Genomic DNA, 21,050 nt, shown 5'->3' on the forward strand with positions numbered 1-21,050 from the left:
TCATGAAATTAGATTCTTTTAATTCTGTCCGCACGTAATGTCGTTGCCAATCACTATAACCATCATCATACCATTAATTAACCCTCCACGTGCGCTCTAAACCATGAATTTAACTCAACTCAAATCACTAAGACACTAACCATGGTTAAAGCCCACACAATAAACACCCACAGAGGCCAGAGCCACCTCACAGCATTTCAAGCCTCTCCCTCTTCTCCCTCTCTCTCTAAATTCCAGAGACGCAAAGTATTGCACGCGTCTCCGTGTTGATTGTTATGTTCTTCTCTCTCTCGCTCTCACCCGTGCCATCGATCCAATCCAAAGGTGACGATGCTGCATCTGTGTACGTATGTATACAATTGTGTGTATGTGTGTATATATATATACATGGACGTGGATAATAAATGAGGTTGGATCGGCTTTTAGCGATTCTCGTGTTTTGTCATTCCTGGCTTTCACGATCTCTACTGCCATTTTTGTCTCTCTTGAGACTGCTTTTTTGTGTTCTTTCTCTGAAATATTTTTCGCTCCTTGTGTACTGTACTCGCTTCTTTGTCGACCATTCCACTGTTCCGCCGCAGTAATTTCCGCTGCGACTTTTCCATTTCTCATGTACCTCCAAAAATTTTCCTGGAAAATCTATATTTCCCTTTCCAATCACTATACAGCATTTCCTCCACTAAGTTAGAATTACCACTTTTGAACCACAGAGAAAGAACGAAAATCAAATTTCATGTGTTATCATTGAATAAACTAAGCTCGACCGTGACATTTGAGGGTGAGAAAGTAGAAACTACGTGTTTTATGCTTTTTGGAGTTTGCCTTTTTTACGCTTTGTAGTTTGTATGAAAGGTATTTTCTAGGCCTGGTACGAGTCGCCGTCGTTTTGGTTATTTTTAGCCTTAGGCTTGTCTCGTGAGTGCTAGACGGTAGTCATGGAGTCAAAATCTGGACCGTTTGCCCTAATTATCTGGCGGTGGATTTTTTTTGGAATTATTTTTTGAAGTTGATGTGATATAAATGCAACTGTATTCCTCGTTCTTCGATACAGGTCTCAGAGACAGCGTGTGAGAAAGACCTTTTCCTGTGAGACATCCAATCATCCATGGCGCTTTAGGGCTTCGTTTCCGCGTACCGAGTTTCGAAGCCGAGTTATATAAATTTCGCTGAGTTTCCTTTTGTCTTTTTGTGAGTCCTGCTGTGGGAGATAGAGAGTCTGTTGAAGTTACAGCGTGATTCGTTATCCAAATCCAAGCATGCGAGCTTTGTTAAAGCCCCGATTCGCTCTGCTTTTCCTATCTTTCTCTCTCGCTGGACTCTTCGTGCTCGCCTTACTTACAGGTACAATGGCTATGCCATGCATATTTGTTTGTCTCAATACATTGTATATTCCACTCGGTTCTAGACATTCCATAGATTAATTATTGCTATCATATCTAGTGGCTAGTTTTTCCTTTTGTTAATGGACTTGGCCTCTCTTTCAGCAACATGAGGGTCTTCTTGTTTCTTGCCCTTTTGTATTTTTGTGCTTTTGTACAGTATCTGATTATTTTATTTCCATTTTTTTTTGTTTCGAAATTCACTTCAGGTCTTTTGGACGGTCGTTCTCTTACCGGATCGAGTCAGATGGCCATCAACGGTGGGAATAAAACATTCTCAACTCCAAATCGCAAGCTGCTTCGCCATGGTAAGAGTGATTTTTATACGAATACTATAATTATGTGCGTAGTCGCCATGAATTCGTCCATGCAATTCGTCCTTTAGCGGGAGGGGGGTGGGGTAGTGTTCTCGGAAGGTGGGGGTATGGCGTTTTGGAGGGTACTGGCCCCTGAGACGTGGGGTGGCACCCGATTGTTTGTTGCAAATGGGTTCGGGGCGCTGAGGTGCAGTGACATACACTGTCGCGATACGTACGATTTGCTTGTCAGACAGGGACACAGTCACACCTCACAGGCCACAGCTGTTTTTTCGTTATGCTTGATCCTAACGTGCACCGTTGGCGCTTTTGGCCCTTGCCCTTTAGATGTACCTTCATATCCATTTCTTTCTTTTTGTTTAATTTCAATTTCGAAATCCCTGGTTTTAAGTTGCAGTCTTACGGATCCAATTATTTTTTGTGTCTGCTAACTTAAATACTGAAATGAATGTACACAATTTAATATGAATCATATAAGATATATGGAGTCCATAATTTCACATGGATCATAAATATTCATCTCAACATTCAGAATAACTGGAAACACTTGTTTTTGTAGCTTCAAGCGAAATTTTGGCATATATTTGAATTTTAATGTCTAACAATTTATTTCGTACTTAAAAAGTTAAAATCAATTGAAAGCTACATCATATATGCACACGTATCGAAAGCAAAAAAAAAGGCAGGATGTATGATGTATCCCTCCATTCATAGCCTTTCTCGTTGATTTGTCTGTTTCTTACTTTCTTTTTCCCACCATAATTCCTGTGAATCACCTCCATAAAGTGTATTTTGTCTGTGGATGCCTCCCTTATTGGCTAGCCTGTAGGGCCATATTGTATTGTAGTTTAATGTTATGTTAAGTGTCCAGTCTTTTTCTTAAAGCTTAACCTTTCACTACCCAGATTTGTGTTTTAATACTCCTTTTTCTCCACTTGTTCTTATCATCTTGCTTTTACATAGTTATGGCAATTGAGGAGCCGGACAGGATAGGAGAGAAGTGTACAAAATCAGATATAGTGATACAACAGGGACCCACAGACCCGCTGCCCAGTGGAATACCTACCTATACTGTTGAGATCACGAATGTGTGCGTTACTGGTTGTGATATATCCCGGATTCACCTTAATTGCGGCTGGTTCAGCTCAGCTTGCCTCATCAACCCCAAGGTCTTCAAGCGTCTTCGCTACAATGACTGTATTGTCAATGAAGGCAGACCATTGGTCAATGGTGGGACTCTCTCATTTCAGTATGCCAACACCTTCCACTACCCTCTTTCTGTCTCCTCAGTTGTTTGCTCTTAGATAACATCATTAGTGTAAGTATTTTGGTCTGCATTGCCTTCTGGGTTGTCTTGATATCCTGCTTTTGCTTTTGTCTGGCTGGTTAAGTCTCTGTTTTTTTCGCATGAATTGATACTGAGTTCTACAAACTGTAAAGGGTATTTTGTTTAGGTGTCTTGGAATTGAGCTGATTGGAGGGATCAAACATGGCTGCTAAGCAGAGTCTTTTTGGATAGTGACTTCGAAATTTTTGGGTATGACGCTCTGTATATAGTTTATATGGTATAGTAATAGCCTCGGAGATGAGAGAATTTGAAACTGTGATTAGAGGAAATATTTTTTAGTTTGCTTGGGAATAGAATTGAAATTTGGACATTGTGTGACCATACATTCAAATGAGTAGTCTTTCTCATATCTAAATTTGCCTTTGATTGTGACCTTTGTGTATCATGCAGCTGTTTCCAACAGATGTTTTGCACAAAGTCACGTGCATTTCTCGTGCTCCGTAGTAACAATGACCACCTGTTCAGTGTTCATCATCCATTGAGAAGGCACAATGAATGATGAACAAAGCAAAGTGTCGAATTCGTGGTACAAGGCCCAGCCCAGTTACAAGCCCAAATCCCAGGCCCAAGGCCTTAAAGCATTGAAGAAGAACCTGTTCAAATCATCCGGTTCCCACCGCCCAGCCGAGACTCGATTTTCAAAACAAAATCGACCCGAATGAGAGGCAGCCGTATATAAAGTTATAAACCACATGGTCCACACGTCAAAGTTTGGTGATGCGTAACAGAATTGAACGCAGAGCATTTTTCATGTACATTTGTTCGCGGCATTTGCTTTTACATCAATAGAGCTATACAGCTTTCCATACTGCTATAAATCATTCAAGCTATGTAATAAGGAGTGAACCAAAAGAGAAAAAAGAAAAAGAAAAAACGAATATGGTATAGACACAGAAAAACATGATCACTGCACGATGCTTCCTGTTAACAATGAAGAAATCTGAGTACCTTGTGCCATCACAATATGGAACACGAACAAACAATTTTCCTGGGCGAATCATCGACCTTCTTTTCTGTTCACGAAAACCACCATCAATGTGTCATAGTAAGAAGTTTTTCAAGGACAAAAAATGAAGAATGATTTGAGATAAACTGTGTCAATTGTACAATGCTATCAACTAATGGGATTTGAGGACATCTACAAGCCATGAAACTCATTCACAAAGAACCGCATGAATGAAACTGTACAAAGATGAATAATTGCAACCGCGTAGCAGAAGAATTATTCATCTATTCAGCTCCGAGAAAATCCAAATAGTGCAAGAAGCATAAAAAGAAGTAATAATCATATTGAACAACCCTGAAAACAAGAGTCGTATTGAACACAGAAAAGAAAAACACAAACTTTACAGTGTTAAGTTTATCGATTCGTTTTCAAAATAAAACTCGTCTTAATTTCTTTGACATTGGAAGCTAGGGAGCCCAAACTCATGAACTCGGGTCTACACGAACCTAAACCTCGCAGTCACTTTGGTCCAACGACTTTACTACATGATGGACAAGCAGCTTAGACATATGAATGATAATAGAGCTTTCTGAATAGTACAAGAAATTTAGGCAGAGGAAAGGTAAAATACATACAAAAAGGAAAAAGGAACAAATAGAAAGCTGCCAACAGGAAAGAATGTTTATAATGAGAATAACAGAACATACCTGTTTTAGTTTTTGCTAGGGATGGCTGTACAACAACATGTATAATGATTACTCCCCCACCTTGATCACCAAATGGTGTTTTGCACTGATCAACTGTCTTGCTGTTATCCAAAATTTTACCAGAGCTTATCAGTTTGACTTCATTCACTGTCTTTGGTGTAATTGTTTTTCCTGCAAAGGAATCGAAAGTGAATTCAGGAAAATCACAATATCCACACATCCCAAAGCAGGGAAAATATATACATATATAAAAATAACTTAAGATCCTAATTGTCAATTCAATCCTCATTTGAGGCTTATCAAAAGAAGAAGTATGCAAATGGTTCATAAGTAACAAGTGAAGTGCTCATTTATTCGACCATTTCGCATTCTTAGAAGTGATAAATACAGCCGAGTGATGCTCAGTCGTGCCTTAGAGCTTGACTGAGTTTCCTTACATGAGGCATTCGATCTGTGGATGCCCCTTAAAGGCTAGAAAGGTACAAAGAACTATGAAAGTTAGAAACTCCACTATTTTTCCTTCCTAACAACCAAAGATTCCCATTTTCAACTCCATCAAACCCTGGTGCTCGATTGGAAAAAAAATATTGCAAAAACAAATGAATACTGAACAGTAGTGTGAGCACATTGGCCTTGTTTCACCTATTTCGACAAAAATGATGATGAGTGAAATAACAATAAAAGCAATGACCGCAAAGAAAACAAACTAATTGGTTTGCAGCAAAAATGCCTCCCTTCATCTTTAGGTCCACAAGATACTTTCCCTGGCCATAGAATTTATTTCTTTTTTATGGCAAATGTATAACTATTCACATAGTTCATTGACTTCATAGTGTAAGGTTCCATTCAGTTATTTTTAGAACTTATTAGGACTTTGAGTCACCAACATAGTATAGGATAAAGACTTTGAAGATGATGATGATTAGGACTATGCCTGGAATATATGTTGGCCAATTCTGTGCCCAAAAGCATTATCTCTGTAAGTCAGGTATTTATCGCACACAATGCATATGAACCTGAAGAGAACAATTTTCACAAAGTCTGAAACTGAACTAATTTTCCTTCTGGAGTGAATAGTGATTACTGTACATTATATATACATTTGCTATTGAAATCGATTGGAAATCAATATCTAGGTCTAATACAATTTTTCAGAAGACATAAGCACCAACAATATATGTATGATTACAAAAGTGTCTCTGGATATTGAATCCAATATTGCTAGTGCTATTAGCCTATAAACCATCACATATTTTGATGCTTTGACAACTTTTAACCATAATTCTGCCAACTACTCAGCACAATCCAGAAGTTAAAGTCCCAAACCATAATTCCAGTCTTTAATTACACTCTCATTCTAAAAACTTGGACAGTTCATGTTATAAAAAGCAACAAAATCATCTACTCAAATATTAAGCAACCGTTTGGTGTAAGCTCACACGCTCGCTAGTTCGTCGTTTCAGTCGACTGAGTGATAGATGTATATAAACACACCGAAAAGCCAACAAAATCCAGCTAAATTAACAATTAAAAATCAGAAGGACGAGGAAGAAAAAAGCTGCAAGAAACAAGTGAGGAAGTTGATTAACCTTTGGGCCAATCGGATACAATTCTCTGCCTTAACATGTCGACGGTTGATGCCGAAGAGTACCGGAAAGGCCCTATATCAGACCCGTCGTACAACCTGAACTTTATATCAACCAAATCCTCCTCCGGCATTTGAGTTGAATTCTCTTTCAATCTAACAACTGAACTTTTCTATGAGTGCGTTCAAACCTTCTAACAAATGGTTCCGATGAGCTCATCAGATCTTGATCCCGAATTGGTACAATTAAACAGAGAGTTGATGTAAAGATCTGAAATGCCGAAGCGGAATAGCTAATCAATTACTTGAATAATCGAAATTGAAACTATTTACAAATTGAAACTAACCGTATATCAGCTTTGATCGGCTTGATCGGGTCACAGGATCGTCTATCTGCAGTTTTTCTATGGTGTTTTGAAATGATCAGGGTTTGTTGCGGAGCTGAAGAAAGCCAAGGAGTTGCCAAGTCGCACCAAACAAGCACAGAATACACCAACGACGTCGTTTAAGCGCCAGTGTTCTGAACAAGCGGTAATGGGTGCATACGACGCCGTTTTGTCGGTAAATTATTTATGTAAAAAAAATGAAATCGACTCAAAGACCTTTGAAGTTTGAAGGATGAAGAGGAAGAGGGAGGAGGAGGAAGCAAACGGCGAAAGCATGGAGATCGTGTGGCAAACTCCGGCGAATCCACCTGAGAAACACGATTATATACTTCTCAATGGTAATCAATCATTAAATATGCTTAACAATATGAAAATCGAATTATAAATTTCGTACAAGTAAGCTCAGAGCCTCAGAGTAGTTTAATTCAACTCTTCTTTGTTTGGCGCCGGTTGTTCAGGGATGCGTTATGTCAGACCTTACTACTTCGAGTTCATCTCTCATGTTAGTCCCGGAATTCTTTCTCTGGCTCTCTTATTTACCCCAATTTGAGTGGTTGAGTTTAATTTTTTTTTTTCTATGGAAACCCTACTTAAACCCTAATTTTAGGTATGTTCGGACGTATTTGGTTTTTGTTATTGCTGTGTGCAGGTTAAGAATCGATGGGCGGGCAAAACTGTTGTTGATTTGTTCGCTGAGGAATTCAAAGGCCGGCCATATGATTATTATGTAATGTTCTTCTATAATTTGTGTTTCTGCTTATACATATAACTTTTTTCGGCCAAGTTTTAGGCTGTAGTTTAGTGCAAGTGATTTTTCGTTTTCTTTTCTCGTACAGAAAACCAATCTTTCTGTGTTTGGTTTTATTTATCAGTTTGTGTCATCTAAGTTTATGTAGTCTAAGCTTGTTAGTCTCAAACTCGAGCCCTGCAGGTCAATGCTGTCAAATGTGGAAGGATACAAGTAGACGGAGAGATGGTGCCAGTTTCGTACATTGTCAAGTCATCACAAAAGATTAGCCACTTCGTGCACAGGTATGCTGTGCTCACTGCTGCAATATTTTCAAACATTTACTAAGTATGCTCTCAGTTAGATAAGCACGTAGAGAGATGATGGCTTGTGTTTATTTTAAATATTGAACTTTGTGATTGTTTTCTTTTGCTTTCCCATATTATACTTGATCATTTCTTGCTTAGAATTTCTTTCATTTTGAAGTCATCGAGCTTGTCATTGATGTCTCAAAGGTTGTAGGCATGAACCACCTGTGATGGCTTCGGATGTTTCGATTCTTCAAAAAGAACCAGATGTTTTAACTGTTTGTAAGCCAGCATCTGTTCCGGTATGTCAGAAATGATGGGTTTTGCATACTTCTTTGGTTGTTATTGCTTATCAGTTTTGTGTTAATCGCGGCAGATTTGTTTTAACCTATCATAAGCTTAATGGATTTTATGTTTGACCTTTTGTTATTGATTGAAAACTTTTGAAAATTCTGCATGCATGCCTTATCTGTTACCTTAGAGAAATGGAGAACTTCATTCCATCCTCACAATCTGATCTAGCTCAATCTCTTTCAGTTTTACATGGCCTTGAAACTGAGTTTCTATTACTATGCAGGTGCATCCTTGTGGTCAATATCGCAAGAACACTGTTATTGGCATCCTTCAGGCAGAACATGGTTTGGCACCTCTGTTTCGTATCCAAGAACAATACCTTTGGAACTAATACTGTTATTATATATGTAGACTATGCTGTGAGGTTCTCTTAATGTTTTAACTGCCAACTATGTGGTGCCTACTTTTGCTTAATATGTGTGCCTCTCTATTTTCTTGGGCACGATTTTTTCTATTCCGGGAGTCCCTATCTTTTCCTTGACATGATTATTTCAGCGGTTCATCGACTAGATCGTCTTGTCTCAGGACTTCTCATCTTGGCTACAAATGCTTCAAAGGCTGACCTTTTCAGGCAGCAGGTGGGCCTAATATTAGCTCCTATATTTCCACTGTTATTGTAATTCCTTTGTCAAAACTCTTTCACTTCATATTCTTAACTTGGGATATGCATGTACTCACTTTATGCCCTTCTGGTTGATCTGTGCACCTATAGTTAGCCATATAAAGTTAATTTATCGTGCATGGTATCTTTTGTATATTGTTAGTTTTTATGATCTACCTAACATTTTTTTCTTGCAACATTAATGAAATGCATTCCTGAGGTAGTAATGCCTGGAAATTACATTTCAGTTCTTTTTTACTCTCTCCATCCTTCAATGTAATAAATACCATTATGGAGATATGACTTTTGCTCCTTTTCCCCCCTCCTTTGGTCGGCATGGTTTGGATACTACATCCCACATTCATACCTTACCCATATTCTCATTTCACCATGAAAGACTTCTTTAGTTTCTGTTTGTCCCGAGGATTGTTCCCTCTAGAAGAGAAGAGTGATAGCATTTGGGTCAAGCTCTCGTTTTGTCGACAGTCTACACATTGTAATGAGCTTATGTCTACCAAACTTAATTACTGAGATGGATACACATTGCAATATTTTGAAAATTGAAAAGGAATATTTCATGACTTTGAGATTTCTCTCTTGTCTCTACTGGTTGTCTGGTTGTAGTAAGAATTCAAGCATTGTGGTTAGATAACGTGATCAGTGTATTACTTTGTGAGATACACGTGCAAAATATTGTGATTTTTCTGTTGTTCTAATCAAAACTAATGTTTAAAGCCTTGGGATTCATGTTATAGATTGAAGCTGGAAAGGTGAAGAAGCAATATATTGCAAAAGTCATTGGGGTATTTCCTGATGGTGAGGTATACTCTTATTTATGACTGAGAGTTCATGCATTTGCATATCAGTTTGATATTCTGAGGGTAATAACCAATGGTTAAGATGCAATGCTTGTACACTATATGATGCATTCTCTTCGCAGCGGGTAGTTGATGTCAACATAAACTATAATGCACGAGAAGGAAGGAGCACTGCAGAGGTAATGCCATTTATTTGACCCCTTCACTCTTTTAAGCTATAATTGCTGCTGAATGTGAGTGGATGAGAAAGAGAAGAACATTCAGCTATTCTTAGCTCACGCTTGGTAGGCTGGAATAGAATGTTCTGATCTAGGTTTTTTTTTCTTTCTTTGTTTCTCTTTTCTAGTTTGGTATGTTAATTATACTCAAAATGGATGAATCTATTTAGTATCTTTTCTACTATGTATGGGATGAGGGATTCTCTTTCTCCTCAAGGATATTCCCACTCACCTAGAGTGGAATGAATTTTTGTTACCTAAAGTTCGTTTAGGAGCATTTGTCCTACTTATTCAATATTGTGTTATGTATTTTTAATAGTCTCTTTAATACTTGAATTTATAAGGGAAGGGAACTCTTCGAGCCACCTTAAACTAGAAGGTTCTGTGTTAATCCTGTTGGATGCATCTTGGGTCTTAACTTTTAAACAATACTGGTGGTTTACAAGTATTGCCAGTATCTAAAGTTTAGATTGCAGTTTTGGGTCCTATGTGGCCTTTTCCACGTCATCAATAAAGAACAATGTTATTATTAACATGCTAATCTAGATCATTGGTGGTGGGTGAAGACATCATTTCCTTTGGCATTCATTCATCTGTTGGCTTGCATATTTTTAAAAATGAAAAGAATTGGTGCAATGTTCATCTTTTTTATTTTCTGAAATCTACACTTGGTGCATAATGCTATTCCCGTGTGTGATGCTCACCAGTCATATTGCCTCAAAGTAGGCTATTCATCTGGTTGTCTGTTTCTCTAGTGGTTATAACTAATTTTCTTTCCCCCAATGAATTTACTGCAGCCAAACTTTGTTGCATCGCCTCCTATTCCTTTTCAGTTTGTCTTTCGACTACTTTGACTCTGAAGTGTGATGTGTCTTTAGTCTTTACCGAGTCCATGAGTAATTTTTGTTTTATGCAGGCGGGCAACTGTGACCAGAATTCTTCTGTAAAGGGAAAGGCTGCTTGTACAAAGTTCACAAAGATTTGTACTGATGGAACTCATAGTACGGTCTTGTGTGAGCCGATTACTGGTCGTACTCATCAAGTAAGTTGTACATTTTTTGGCTCCGTCCAATGTGAGAGTATCCAAAAATACCGATCTAAAAAAGTTCCCTTTTAAATTTCATTTTATCAGTGAACCTTAGTGGATGAATTTTGTTTCCACATTTCTTGACTCCCAATTTTAGTTGTGTAAATATGTTGTTACCCAACATTTGCTAATGTGATTTTCCAACCTCAACTGAGTTAATTAACCTTCATTTTAGTTTAGTTTAGACTTAAATTCAAAGATCTCTACAATTTTAAAAAAATTCAATAATCTCCTGCATTCAATATTCTTATTGCTTGACAAAGATGCCCTGATTTTTTTTATTTTTATTTTTTGCATTTATCTTAATCCTGCTCTCCCCCCATCCCTCTCTGTAGATACGTGTCCATTTGCTTTATACAGGCCATCCAATAGCCAACGACATGCTTTATCTCTCAGAAAATGCTACTGATCAGTCTAGAAGGGGAATGAGGGCCGATAAAATTTATGGTGATTTGTCTCCTTCCATAACATACTCTTTACATGATGATTGTGTTGAACAATGCAAAGAGGAATCCAGCAACGATTTTAGCATTGATCCTATGTGTACTAACTGCCCGAATTTGGCTCCCAGAGGGTGAGGAACTTTTATATTGTTTATGCATCATATGTAGACTATGTAGTAGATGCCTCATTGAATGTAGATTTCCTGGTGGTTGCTGCTAAGATTATGCCTGTGATTGAACTATCTGTTGTTGTGCCATTTATGCTATCTGGCCAGCCTCATTTGTTGATTCCAATATTCTGATTTTTTTCGTTTCTTTATAATCAGTACATCTTTGATTGCATTTTAACTCGTCGCATTTTTACATTAAAAAAATTATTCGAAAGTGTAAACTTGTCCTGCAATCATACGAGAGATAGAGGGAGATGAAAGGGATCGATTCAACATTACATGGGTTTGGCAGTTGTTTTGTGTTACATAAATTGAATGAATGGGGATTGAGGGATACCATATTACTATATTAGTCATCTGAATGTGATATAGCAAGATTTACACTTTGCTTTGTTTATATTTATTTTAATTGCAGTTTATTTGGAATTGCAGATATGACAGGGATGAAGAGCCCTTATGGCTACATTGCGTGAAATATTCTGGACCTGGATGGGTTTATGATTGTCCATATCCAGAATGGGCTTTTCTTGACTAATCATCACCTCGATCATTTTTTTTTTGTCCCGGCTAAAGATACTCTTAATCGCTGAGGATGGAAGTATTAGAACAAGTATGATTTGTGATGGTTGACTCAGGCTGACATTTGATTGGTTGATTCGAATTGGATTTGTCTGTAATAATACTTGTGTTTGTGCATATGATCCGATTCTATGGGGGATGTACATTATTTTTCCAGGTAAGGCCTTGTTCTTACAAGGCAAGGGAGCGGAGAAATTTTAACACTTATGGGATTCGAACTCTGATTGATTACAGGAGAATACAACTTGAGTTGCTGGTGTAGGGGCAAGGATGGTGTGTATGGGGATCAACATTGTTAGTCGCTTTACAACAAAGAAAGCAATATATTCATGACCAAATCTTTATTTTCCTTCAATTTTTTTCTTTGTTTTTTTGGAAGATGAGACAAAAAGTAAGAAATTGGTGACTAAAGCTGGACAATATATACAGGATGATTGTTGCTTCTCTCGTAAGGTACATAGCCAAAGTTGGATGGCATTGGCAGCAATACAAGTTCAGAAAATCCGCGAATAATAATATTCCTAAATCAATCAATGTTTTCCACTGCTCAACTCCGGCGAAGAGCATAAACAACTACTTGACGAAGGTCTTGCAGTAAAAGTTACTAATCAAAAAATTGTCTGGACCCTGTAGTAATAAACAGATTGGACATCTATAATTAAAAGGGCAAGAAAACTTTAGTGATATACGGGCCCTTCACCCAGCGGAAACCACAACTTAACCCAACATTTGATGAAGATATGGTGGACCACCAGAATCAGTGTGGATTGGATTGCAAGTACGATTTGAACAGTTGAATCATGAGATTCTCCACCATAGAGATCTCTATCTCGAGGAGGATAAAGTTTTTGTTTGATTTGGGTAGCAACTCCAGTAATGTAGAAAATCCATTCACCCACTAAAGGGGCAATTTCTAAAACAAGCTAACTGAAGATTTTCAAAGAATCGCAAGTGTCATGTCTTTAGACAAGTAAACGCCAAGGGAACTTTCACGATTCTTTTGATTTATTTGATCTTAATTATCTAGGGTTGTTATAGTTGCTAAGCTTTTTTAAAACTAGAACAATATGTCACAAGAGAATATTTTGTCATTTTAATTAGTAGTTACTTGTTTTGGAGCATGCTTCAACTCATTATGATATTCTGGGTGTGGGAAGATATTCATGTGGTGAAGACAGTTTGTGCTTAAATTTTGTGAGTTTCCTAGCACATTTGGGCGATTTTGATAGTTTTTTTTGCACAGCTTAGCCGCCAAGTCACATGCATGCAAGTCACAGCTGAGCTGGTGAATTTGACCGTAGTAACTCTTATAATAAGTGGGAGGTTGTGAATTGAATTAGTCTCATGAGTGTTTTTATTATTGTAATTTGCGAGATGGATCCTTACTCAACTCAACGTTTGTTAATGTCACCATGCGTTATCTTCCCGCATTAAACATCGTCCCAGGTCTTAACAGGTCCATGGAGGTTGCGGTGTCTTCCATGTGGCTGGAGTTTTAACAGTCAATTGTTTGGCAATAGTTGGGTGGGTGCCACATTACAAAAACATATTTACAGCCTCTTGTGCGTGCGCGCTTTCCCTTTCATGCTCAATTTTCCATTTTAGAAAGTCTGCGCAATTCAGTACGTGTGTTTTATGGTTCTTTTTCTTAACACATTAAGCATCAAAGCAAGCAAGCAAGCGCGCACACACACACATAATATATATATATATATTTCTTGTCATGAGGTCACAAAAACATAACCTCCTGATCATTAAAAAAAAAGACAAATGTATGTGAATGTGCCTGTTACAACACTCAAACAACAAAACGAAGTTTCGTGTCATCATTTCAGAAAATCCCCAAAAAGGATGATTTCTCTGTTGCATGCATACATATGACACACAGCTTAATTACCAAGACAGGCACGACGGTTATGTGACTTTAACATCATTATTTATTCAGCACATTTGGCTTATATATATATATCCACATTATATAACACAATGGGAGTCTTGAAGTACAAGCCACTTCATATCCCAACAAATAATTAGTACTAGAACTGCACCATATATATATATAACACAACAGGCCGGTGCAATGAATTGTTAGACTTTGGTTTCTTCCTTGATCACGTCTTTGTCGTCTTCAGCCTTTTCAGTTCCCATATTGAAATTGATCATGGCTGGAGTGATAATTAGGTCATGAGAACAAACCATTGCACTCAGCTTCACTACATCAACGATCTGTTCAGATAATTCTTGAAGCTTTGGCTCCACCTCCGCGGCCGTCGGTAGTTTCTTTTTGTAATTCCTGTACATACCATACAGTGACATTTGCGCCATGCCAAATAGAAACCCAAGAATGTTCGGAACCTGCAGATATAGTGTCCATATATACAAATAACAAATTAATTACTCAAAAGAAATCGAACTGAATTGATTGCATGAAAAAACAGTGTCAGTCAACCAATTAACTTACAGCGACGAAGAGATCTTTCGTTAGAAAGCCATAAAAGAACCACATGACTCCACTCAATGTGAGGAAGAACGATAGAGAGAAGGGCATGAACTCCACACTCTTGGTTTGTATCACCTTTTTCTGCATATTATCATCATAAAGTAGAACAAATCACGAATCATATTCCTATGTGAATTAATGTATGTTTTTTTTACCTCAACCGTCTTACGGATCTCAATTTTTTTATCCCAAATGCGGAGATCGAAATGCATGATTTTGTATGGATCATGTGGAGCATGACGTCTCAACATTTGGGATATCTACGATAAAAAAAATTGAGATTCTTCTTAACATTTTTGCTTTGACCAGCCTTAATTACCATAATGCCGAGAGGTGCAACGAACACGCAGAGAGCGAAAACCATGCAAATCCATCCAAGAACTGCAATACGTTTTTCGCCCTTTGTTAAGAAGAGAGCTAGAAGACATATCACCCCGAACCCAAAGACATCAAACAAGAGGACCAGTTTGGCAGTCAGAATCTGCAATCAATTCCATATATAATCAAAATCAATCAATTGACCTTCAATTCATATTCGTAGTATTTCAAATTATATAACTTGATCATAAGAAGACTTATATATAGAGGAGTTGAAGGAAGTAATACTCTGTCTTTCTTGGAGGCATAGACAAAGTAGACGATAATGTAACCAGTTTGCATGAAGAATGTGAAGATGTTGATGGTGATGAGGAGTGTAGCATCCTTCTTAAAGATTGCATAAAACAACCATAGCATTGCACTAAACAGTGAAATCACATATGGAATTGATTGAAACCCTTCGCTGGATTTTCTCTTGTAAATTTTGTAGAATGTTGCCCTATATATATGCACCCAAATTTGATATTAATTAATTAAACATCGATCATCAATCAGTAAAATTATGATTTAGCAAGTAATTGTACTTACAAAGGAGCCAGGGAGACCAAAAATGAGATTAGATTACCTGCAAAAAATGAAAATGAAACCAAAAAATATATATGAGATCGATAGGTAACATTATATTGCATGCAGTACTAGTATTCAAGAAGTTAAGACATCAACATAAACAACTGTAAACCAACAACACCCGCGTACGAGGTTCTCACTATGGACAGGGTTAAAAACAAGCAAGATTTACGCAGATTTTACTCCCACATAATACATAGAGAGTTTTTTTTTTTATGAATTGAAATTGTGACTTTGGATTGCACCCATGCAACTCTACCACTGAGTCACATGTTGGATCGTTGAACATATATATCAACATAATTTCACTTTGTATACCTAAAATACCAAAAGCAAAAGCCCTAGTAATGTGGAAAGCCATCACTAGCCTGTTCCCCCTCTCTAAAGAAGCTTAATAGAAATTAAGTTGACAGAGAGACTCTAGCTAGCAAGTTATATCTTCTCTCTCTATATGGCTTTAGTGCATTTAGTTTGAGCCATATATATAGTGAGGGAGAAGAGCAAGTAAGTCAAGTTGCATATGTAAGAATCAATAATTTATGTTGCTTTTCCAGTTGGTTAAGTCCATACTCAACTTTACATAATACACAAACAAATTTCAAGCCCTAATGCTTTATCTAAACCTTACAAACTCTCTTTTTGACAACTCAGCCCTACTTGGCCTCTACTATTACTGGTAAATACACAAAAAAACCACTTGTGCACTTTCTGATGTGTCACCCACTAAGTGGTTTTAAGGTTTACAACTCATATTTCATTTCTTTGGTTCTCCATTTATGTTTTTTCTTTCTAAAGTTTTTCTTTTTAATTTCTATCTTGTGAAGTTGATCCGTGTGCTGCCATGCAAAAACGCGTACGTTCTCCATGACAAGTAAAGTTGGTTCACTTGATGTAATAAAAACATGTAATAATAATTAAAATCGTGAGCTTGTGATTAATTTTCAAATTAATTTCTGGCAATGTATTATATATAACACATCATTTTTTGGATAACCAAGAATTTCTCAACCCAACATGCTCAACGAATAATTGGATCATCTCTAAACTCATGTTGTCAACCCAACCTGCTCCACATTGGCGACAGGAAAGATTGAGTCGAAATCTTTGCAGAAAATAACATCGAAACGGCTGAAGTTGAGCTTACGATCTATCACATTTATAAAAAAATATCACAGTCAACTTCACCATCTCAACCAAACTTTCTTTCTAATTTTACACGGGGTTATGCCGGGAGAAGTAAATATGCCCCACTTAGGCACTTGCCCACTGAGGAATGAGGAATATCCTTTATGACGTGTAATCGCACTTGATTGATGGTGGTGATCTATTTGGTACATTTGGCAAGATAAAAGCAATCCAACGGTAGATATCCTTTATGACGTGTAATCGCACTTGATTGATGGTGGTGATCTATTTGGTACATAACATTTGGCATGATAAAAGCAATCCAACGGTCGATAAACATATTCATCAGAGATTCAGAGGGAGATCGTCATGGGCTGGGCCTGGACTTTAATTGACTGCGGGCCCAGGTGGGTGTAGTAAAAAATCTCAAAGAACACTTGAAAAACCCTAAACAAAGCCGCGCCATCGGTTTGAATACAAAACACCATCCCCGTGAAAGGCAATGCCGGTCACCTTTGTGAAGTAGGAAACGGGTAAGCCAAGTGGGCTGGGCACGAGCTCGTCGTATTAAATATCGATGGGCCTTGACCGTGTAGAGTCCAGGACGTCCGCCCATACACTCCAAAAGGCCAGGCCGTAGTAATTGCTCTTGGAGGGTTCCCAAGTGGGGATGTTCATTCGATTTTTGGTTCGATTTTTAATCGAAACCGAAATATCCAAATTAATTCGGTTATGATATTTTGCTCTTGGAGGGTTCCCAAGTGGGGATGTTCATTCGATTTTTGGTTCGATTTTTAATCGAAACCGAAATATCCAAATTAATTCGGTTATGATATTTTATAATTCATAACCAGAACATATATGTTCGGATAATTAAACCAAAATAATTGAATTGGACAAATTTAGCTGCAAATGAAGATCATACGTTCAAAGCAGCATATCCATATCTCAGTAATTCAATCAGATTCAGGATTACATGGCAGATGATAAGAGACCAATTGAACACATGCATAAAGTAACTGACTGTTGAAAATCAGCATATAAAAACAGGATCAGAAGCGAAACTAAAATCAGACGTTTAGTAAACATTAAAGCTACAATTTGAAATATATTCTATCAAAACAGTAAGAATTCTGATAATCAGTATTCAAGATAAGCCTGAGGCACCAAAAAGTTACAATGCATTCAACAGTTCCAGCTAATCCGGGTAAATTCTAATCAAGAAACGATAATTATTTGGAATAAATCACAATTATTACATTCGAAAGCCAACACAAATTACCCGGTTATCATAGTCCCGACGCCTTCATCAGACATGATCTCATGAAGCAAAGAGTGCTCGACACGGCCATCGATGATACTTGCAGTCCTAACTCCTTGAGCAAGAGACCGCACACAGCAGTTCACTTTCGGGATCATCCCACCAGCCACCTTCTTGTCCTCTATCATCTTCTTCACACCCTTTATGTCAATCTCCTTCACCAAGCTTTTAGGATCATCCTTATCCTCCAAAATCCCCACCACATCTGTCAGCAGAATAAGCTTCTCCGCCCCCAATGCTGCAGCCACCTCCCCTGCCACAGTGTCTGCATTGATGTTGTATGATTGTCCATACTTGTCTGCTGCCACGGACGCTATAACAGGGATGTGCCCGCTGTTGATGAGTGGCTGCAGAACAGTGGAGTCGACACCGGCAACCTCACCAACAAAGCCCAGATTAGCAGAATTGGGAGAGGGGCGCGCGGTAAGGAGGCGGCCATCCATGCCAGACAGGCCAATGGCAGTACCACCAGCCTTGTTGATGAGGGAGACCAAGTTCTTGTTGACCTTACCAATAAGGACCATGGAGACAATCTCCATGGTTTGAGAGTCAGTAACACGAAGACCGTCATGAAAGATGGGCTCGATGTTTAGTAGGCGAAGCCAGTTGTTGATGTCAGGGCCACCACCGTGGACGAGGATGGGGTGGAGGCCGACGCAAGAGAGGAGGACAAGATCGCTGACAACAGAGGCCTTAAGATGGTCGGATTTCATGGCAGCACCGCCATATTTGACAACAATGGTCTTGCCTCGGAACTTCTGGATGAATGGAAGTGATTCTGAGAGAATATCAACTCTAAACTGAGAAGGGGTTAGTGTGTTTTGGGTAGACACTTTTGTCGACGATGCTGCTGCCTCTGCCTTGATTCGTGGATAACATGGCAATGTGACAAAGTTCTTCTTTGGGGATTTGAGAGATTTGGATTTGGAACAGAAGGTGAGGGATGGTGTACATAAATGCAAGGCTTTGGCTGCTGCCATCTCCTTCTCCTCCTCCTCCTCCTCCTATGCTGTCTACTGCAACTGTGCTTGCTAGGGAGAAGAGATATCAACAAAGACACAAAGATGGCTTACCTGATAAGAAATCAAATAAACGGAATGTTCCAACATGAGACAAATGATGAGGGGAGATGGTTTTGAAACAATGCTTCAATCATAGAACAACTAATTGAAGGATGTAATGAACTATCAAATCAACAGCAAATATTATAAACACAAGCTTCAAATTGATTAAAAAATAATAATAACGTGCCAAAGAAGAAAATTTCCTGGAAAACAATATTAATAAACAGGGAAGTCCTTCTTAAGGCATATCATTCTTTCACGTTTAAAACTTATCTTGTTCAACCTAGTGCTTAGCAAAAGATGTTTCAGTTCACAGAAAGACATATTCCAATAATCGTTTTACTTATTACGAACATTTTCATTACATTTTACTGATTTACTCCCCAAAAAAAAACCTGAAACCGTAAATATGATGCTTAGACACCCAATAGCAGGAAAAAAAGAAATGAATGTCTCCATAGTAATTTTCTCCAACTGATAACTTGCCAAGGCTGATAGGCTTATCCATATGGGCTGAACTTGATGCATGTATAAAGGTTAAAAAAAAAAAAAAACACTATCGTGCACAAGTATCCTGAAATAAATGCATGACAGAAAAGGGGGGGCAAGATGTATGCAGCCTTACTAATGGCTCATGACCTCAAGGTTGCAATGAAGCAACTTTACTGTTAGGGCTGGGGTTCGCCATTGGATGAACTTAATGCGTATACAGGAGAATTAAATCATTGTGGTTTACCTATTTGTTCAACCCTGTAAACTAAATCATACCTCAATAAATTAGTCATCAATACAACTTTTTATGTATAACTTAAATATGGGTTCCCCAACTCGTTTATGGGACTTTTTATCGAACAAATTAAAGAACTAAAACATAATGCATTGTTAAGATGATCTCATAATCCTCGAAAAATCCAATTCAAACAGCCTAGTGAACAAGTCCATCATGATATCACCATGAACCTTTATTTCAAACATAATCAATCAGCTCCATCTATACTATACATTATGCATTTTGGAATGAGCCTTGTTCCTTCCAGGTGGTATAAAAATTCAATTGAGAACAGTACTCCTCCAAAAGGGATAAAGCATTTTAAGGAAGAAATAAAAGAAACTCAAATAAATTTGGCTTCGACTTCTTCAAAATCTCACAAATGAATAGGAGATATAATAAAAAACCTGTTAAAACAGAACTGCTCTTGCATAATAGCCACACTTTTTAAATAGAAAAATGAGGGTTATAATGCCTTTAATCAACGAAAATTTCATGCTTCATCAGTAAGGGGAACTGTCACTCTGCCAACATTTCTCATTCCTTACACCGCGCAAGAAGTACTGAAACTTCTGAAACAACAAGGAGCGATTCCGGATAAATTAAATCAAATATCTAAATATATAGAAACAATCCAAGCATCCAAATCTACGAAGAAAACAAACTGATCCCACCCATATAAAACAAATAAACTTAGAACACAATAGAAATAACAGAAAATCCAAGAAAAGAGAAAACCTGCCGATTAAATAAGCAAAAAAAAATTCCCAAGGTTGCTAGTGCTACTACTTTACCTGCAACAACAGTGGATGATGCTAGGTTTCGCACCATGGTCGACCGGGGACAGACAGAAGTTGCACCGTAGAATTGGACAACTGTGAACATAAATCAAGGGGTCAATATAGGTGGTGGAGGAGGCGGAGTGGTAATAGCCACTAGCCGCGGTTTTTTCTTCAACCTAGTCAAAACAGCGTGTATACTTTCATCACTCATCAGTTCAATTAGTTGGAGAATCTCACCCAACTACCACACTCCCGCAATGGGCCCGGCCCACCAAGTTTGTGCTTCAGCTCAGGCCCACAGAAATTGGGCTTTAATGTAATTGCAGGCCGACAATGCCCACGGGCATCAAGCACCTAAGAACCGAATAAGCCTGCTTTGAAGCTGTGGATCGGAGTCGATTACAGGTTTTGGTAGTTTTGTTATGGTGCACTGATTAAGGACATAAAGCCTCAAACATTGAATCAGGAAGATGGGCAGTCAGTGAAAACAGGAAAATGCTACTGAGAAGTCAGAATCTACATGATAATCTGCTTGGTTTTGATCTCTTTATTCTGTGACCAACAAGAAGAG

General features: G+C 38.1%; 5 protein-coding genes across 9 annotated transcripts; 2 read left to right on the plus strand and 3 right to left on the minus strand.

Moving 5' to 3' along the window:
- The first annotated feature begins 218 nt into the window (after positions 1–218).
- On the plus strand, positions 219–3,352 carry LOC119984354 (protein TAPETUM DETERMINANT 1-like). Of its 4 annotated transcripts, none has more exons than XM_038828261.1 (4): positions 219–343; positions 1,052–1,341; positions 1,589–1,687; positions 2,660–3,352. In XM_038828261.1, exons 2-4 carry the CDS (start codon positions 1,257–1,259, stop codon positions 2,998–3,000), a joined length of 525 nt encoding a protein of 174 aa, XP_038684189.1. In that variant the 5' UTR covers positions 219–343; positions 1,052–1,256; the 3' UTR covers positions 3,001–3,352. The 4 variants fall into 4 exon arrangements, with proteins under 4 accessions (XP_038684189.1, XP_038684191.1, XP_038684190.1 ...); XM_038828263.1 differs by having other exon boundaries at positions 219–324; XM_038828262.1 differs by having other exon boundaries at positions 224–347.
- Positions 3,353–3,693: 341 nt separating this feature from the next.
- On the minus strand, positions 3,694–6,771 carry LOC119984356 (membrane-anchored ubiquitin-fold protein 3-like). Its single transcript, XM_038828265.1, has 4 exons — positions 6,630–6,771; positions 6,287–6,553; positions 4,698–4,868; positions 3,694–4,057 (listed from the first exon to the last, which is right to left on the minus strand). The coding sequence occupies exons 2-4, from the start codon at positions 6,414–6,416 to the stop codon at positions 4,002–4,004; spliced, it is 357 nt and encodes a 118-aa protein (XP_038684193.1). The 5' UTR covers positions 6,417–6,553; positions 6,630–6,771; the 3' UTR covers positions 3,694–4,001.
- A 97-nt stretch (positions 6,772–6,868) lies between these two features.
- On the plus strand, positions 6,869–12,103 carry LOC119984353 (RNA pseudouridine synthase 7-like). Of its 2 annotated transcripts, none has more exons than XM_038828259.1 (12): positions 6,869–7,006; positions 7,127–7,170; positions 7,318–7,395; positions 7,600–7,700; positions 7,918–8,005; positions 8,281–8,359; positions 8,553–8,635; positions 9,414–9,479; positions 9,599–9,655; positions 10,611–10,736; positions 11,117–11,355; positions 11,827–12,103. In XM_038828259.1, the coding sequence occupies exons 1-12, from the start codon at positions 6,901–6,903 to the stop codon at positions 11,927–11,929; spliced, it is 1,170 nt and encodes a 389-aa protein (XP_038684187.1). In that variant the 5' UTR covers positions 6,869–6,900; the 3' UTR covers positions 11,930–12,103. The 2 variants fall into 2 exon arrangements, with proteins under 2 accessions (XP_038684187.1, XP_038684188.1); XM_038828260.1 differs by having other exon boundaries at positions 8,556–8,635.
- Positions 12,104–14,061: 1,958 nt separating this feature from the next.
- On the minus strand, positions 14,062–15,779 carry LOC119983487 (bidirectional sugar transporter SWEET10-like). Its single transcript, XM_038827153.1, has 6 exons — positions 15,737–15,779; positions 15,380–15,416; positions 15,080–15,290; positions 14,793–14,954; positions 14,435–14,554; positions 14,062–14,328 (listed from the first exon to the last, which is right to left on the minus strand). The coding sequence occupies exons 1-6, from the start codon at positions 15,777–15,779 to the stop codon at positions 14,062–14,064; spliced, it is 840 nt and encodes a 279-aa protein (XP_038683081.1).
- A 1,821-nt stretch (positions 15,780–17,600) lies between these two features.
- On the minus strand, positions 17,601–20,667 carry LOC119984034 (acetylglutamate kinase, chloroplastic-like). Its single transcript, XM_038827786.1, has 2 exons — positions 20,492–20,667; positions 17,601–18,937 (listed from the first exon to the last, which is right to left on the minus strand). Exon 2 carries the CDS (start codon positions 18,842–18,844, stop codon positions 17,822–17,824), a length of 1,023 nt encoding a protein of 340 aa, XP_038683714.1. The 5' UTR covers positions 18,845–18,937; positions 20,492–20,667; the 3' UTR covers positions 17,601–17,821.
- Positions 20,668–21,050: the final 383 nt, after the last annotated feature.

This window comes from Tripterygium wilfordii, chromosome 18, assembly GCF_013401445.1.
Source record: "Tripterygium wilfordii isolate XIE 37 chromosome 18, ASM1340144v1, whole genome shotgun sequence".
Lineage (NCBI taxonomy): Eukaryota > Viridiplantae > Streptophyta > Magnoliopsida > Celastrales > Celastraceae > Tripterygium > Tripterygium wilfordii.

What these genes read in the sequence shown, in the direction of transcription:
- LOC119984354 (XM_038828261.1), top strand. Translation starts at nt 1,257, where the DNA reads ATGCGAGCTTTGTTAAAGCCCCGATTCGCTCTGCTTTTCCTATCTTTC. An exon ending in CGTGCTCGCCTTACTTACAG is followed by an intron (nt 1,342 to 1,588) that starts GTACAATGGCTA and finishes AATTCACTTCAG; the next exon opens with GTCTTTTGGACGGTCGTTCT. An exon ending in TCGCAAGCTGCTTCGCCATG is followed by an intron (nt 1,688 to 2,659) that starts GTAAGAGTGATT and finishes GCTTTTACATAG; the next exon opens with TTATGGCAATTGAGGAGCCG.
- LOC119984356 (XM_038828265.1), bottom strand. Translation starts at nt 6,416, where the DNA reads ATGCCGGAGGAGGATTTGGTTGATATAAAGTTCAGGTTGTACGACGGG. An exon ending in TGTATCCGATTGGCCCAAAG is followed by an intron (nt 4,869 to 6,286) that starts GTTAATCAACTT and finishes ATTCCTTTGCAG; the next exon opens with GAAAAACAATTACACCAAAG. An exon ending in CCTAGCAAAAACTAAAACAG is followed by an intron (nt 4,058 to 4,697) that starts GTATGTTCTGTT and finishes TTTCGTGAACAG; the next exon opens with AAAAGAAGGTCGATGATTCG.
- LOC119984353 (XM_038828259.1), top strand. Translation starts at nt 6,901, where the DNA reads ATGAAGAGGAAGAGGGAGGAGGAGGAAGCAAACGGCGAAAGCATGGAG. An exon ending in GCCGGCCATATGATTATTAT is followed by an intron (nt 7,396 to 7,599) that starts GTAATGTTCTTC and finishes CGAGCCCTGCAG; the next exon opens with GTCAATGCTGTCAAATGTGG. An exon ending in GGGTATTTCCTGATGGTGAG is followed by an intron (nt 9,480 to 9,598) that starts GTATACTCTTAT and finishes TTCTCTTCGCAG; the next exon opens with CGGGTAGTTGATGTCAACAT.
- LOC119983487 (XM_038827153.1), bottom strand. Translation starts at nt 15,779, where the DNA reads ATGGCTTTCCACATTACTAGGGCTTTTGCTTTTGGTATTTTAG. An exon ending in TTTTGCTTTTGGTATTTTAG is followed by an intron (nt 15,417 to 15,736) that starts GTATACAAAGTG and finishes CATTTTTTGCAG; the next exon opens with GTAATCTAATCTCATTTTTG. An exon ending in TTGCACCTCTCGGCATTATG is followed by an intron (nt 14,555 to 14,792) that starts GTAATTAAGGCT and finishes GATAATATGCAG; the next exon opens with AAAAAGGTGATACAAACCAA.
- LOC119984034 (XM_038827786.1), bottom strand. Translation starts at nt 18,844, where the DNA reads ATGGCAGCAGCCAAAGCCTTGCATTTATGTACACCATCCCTCACCTTC.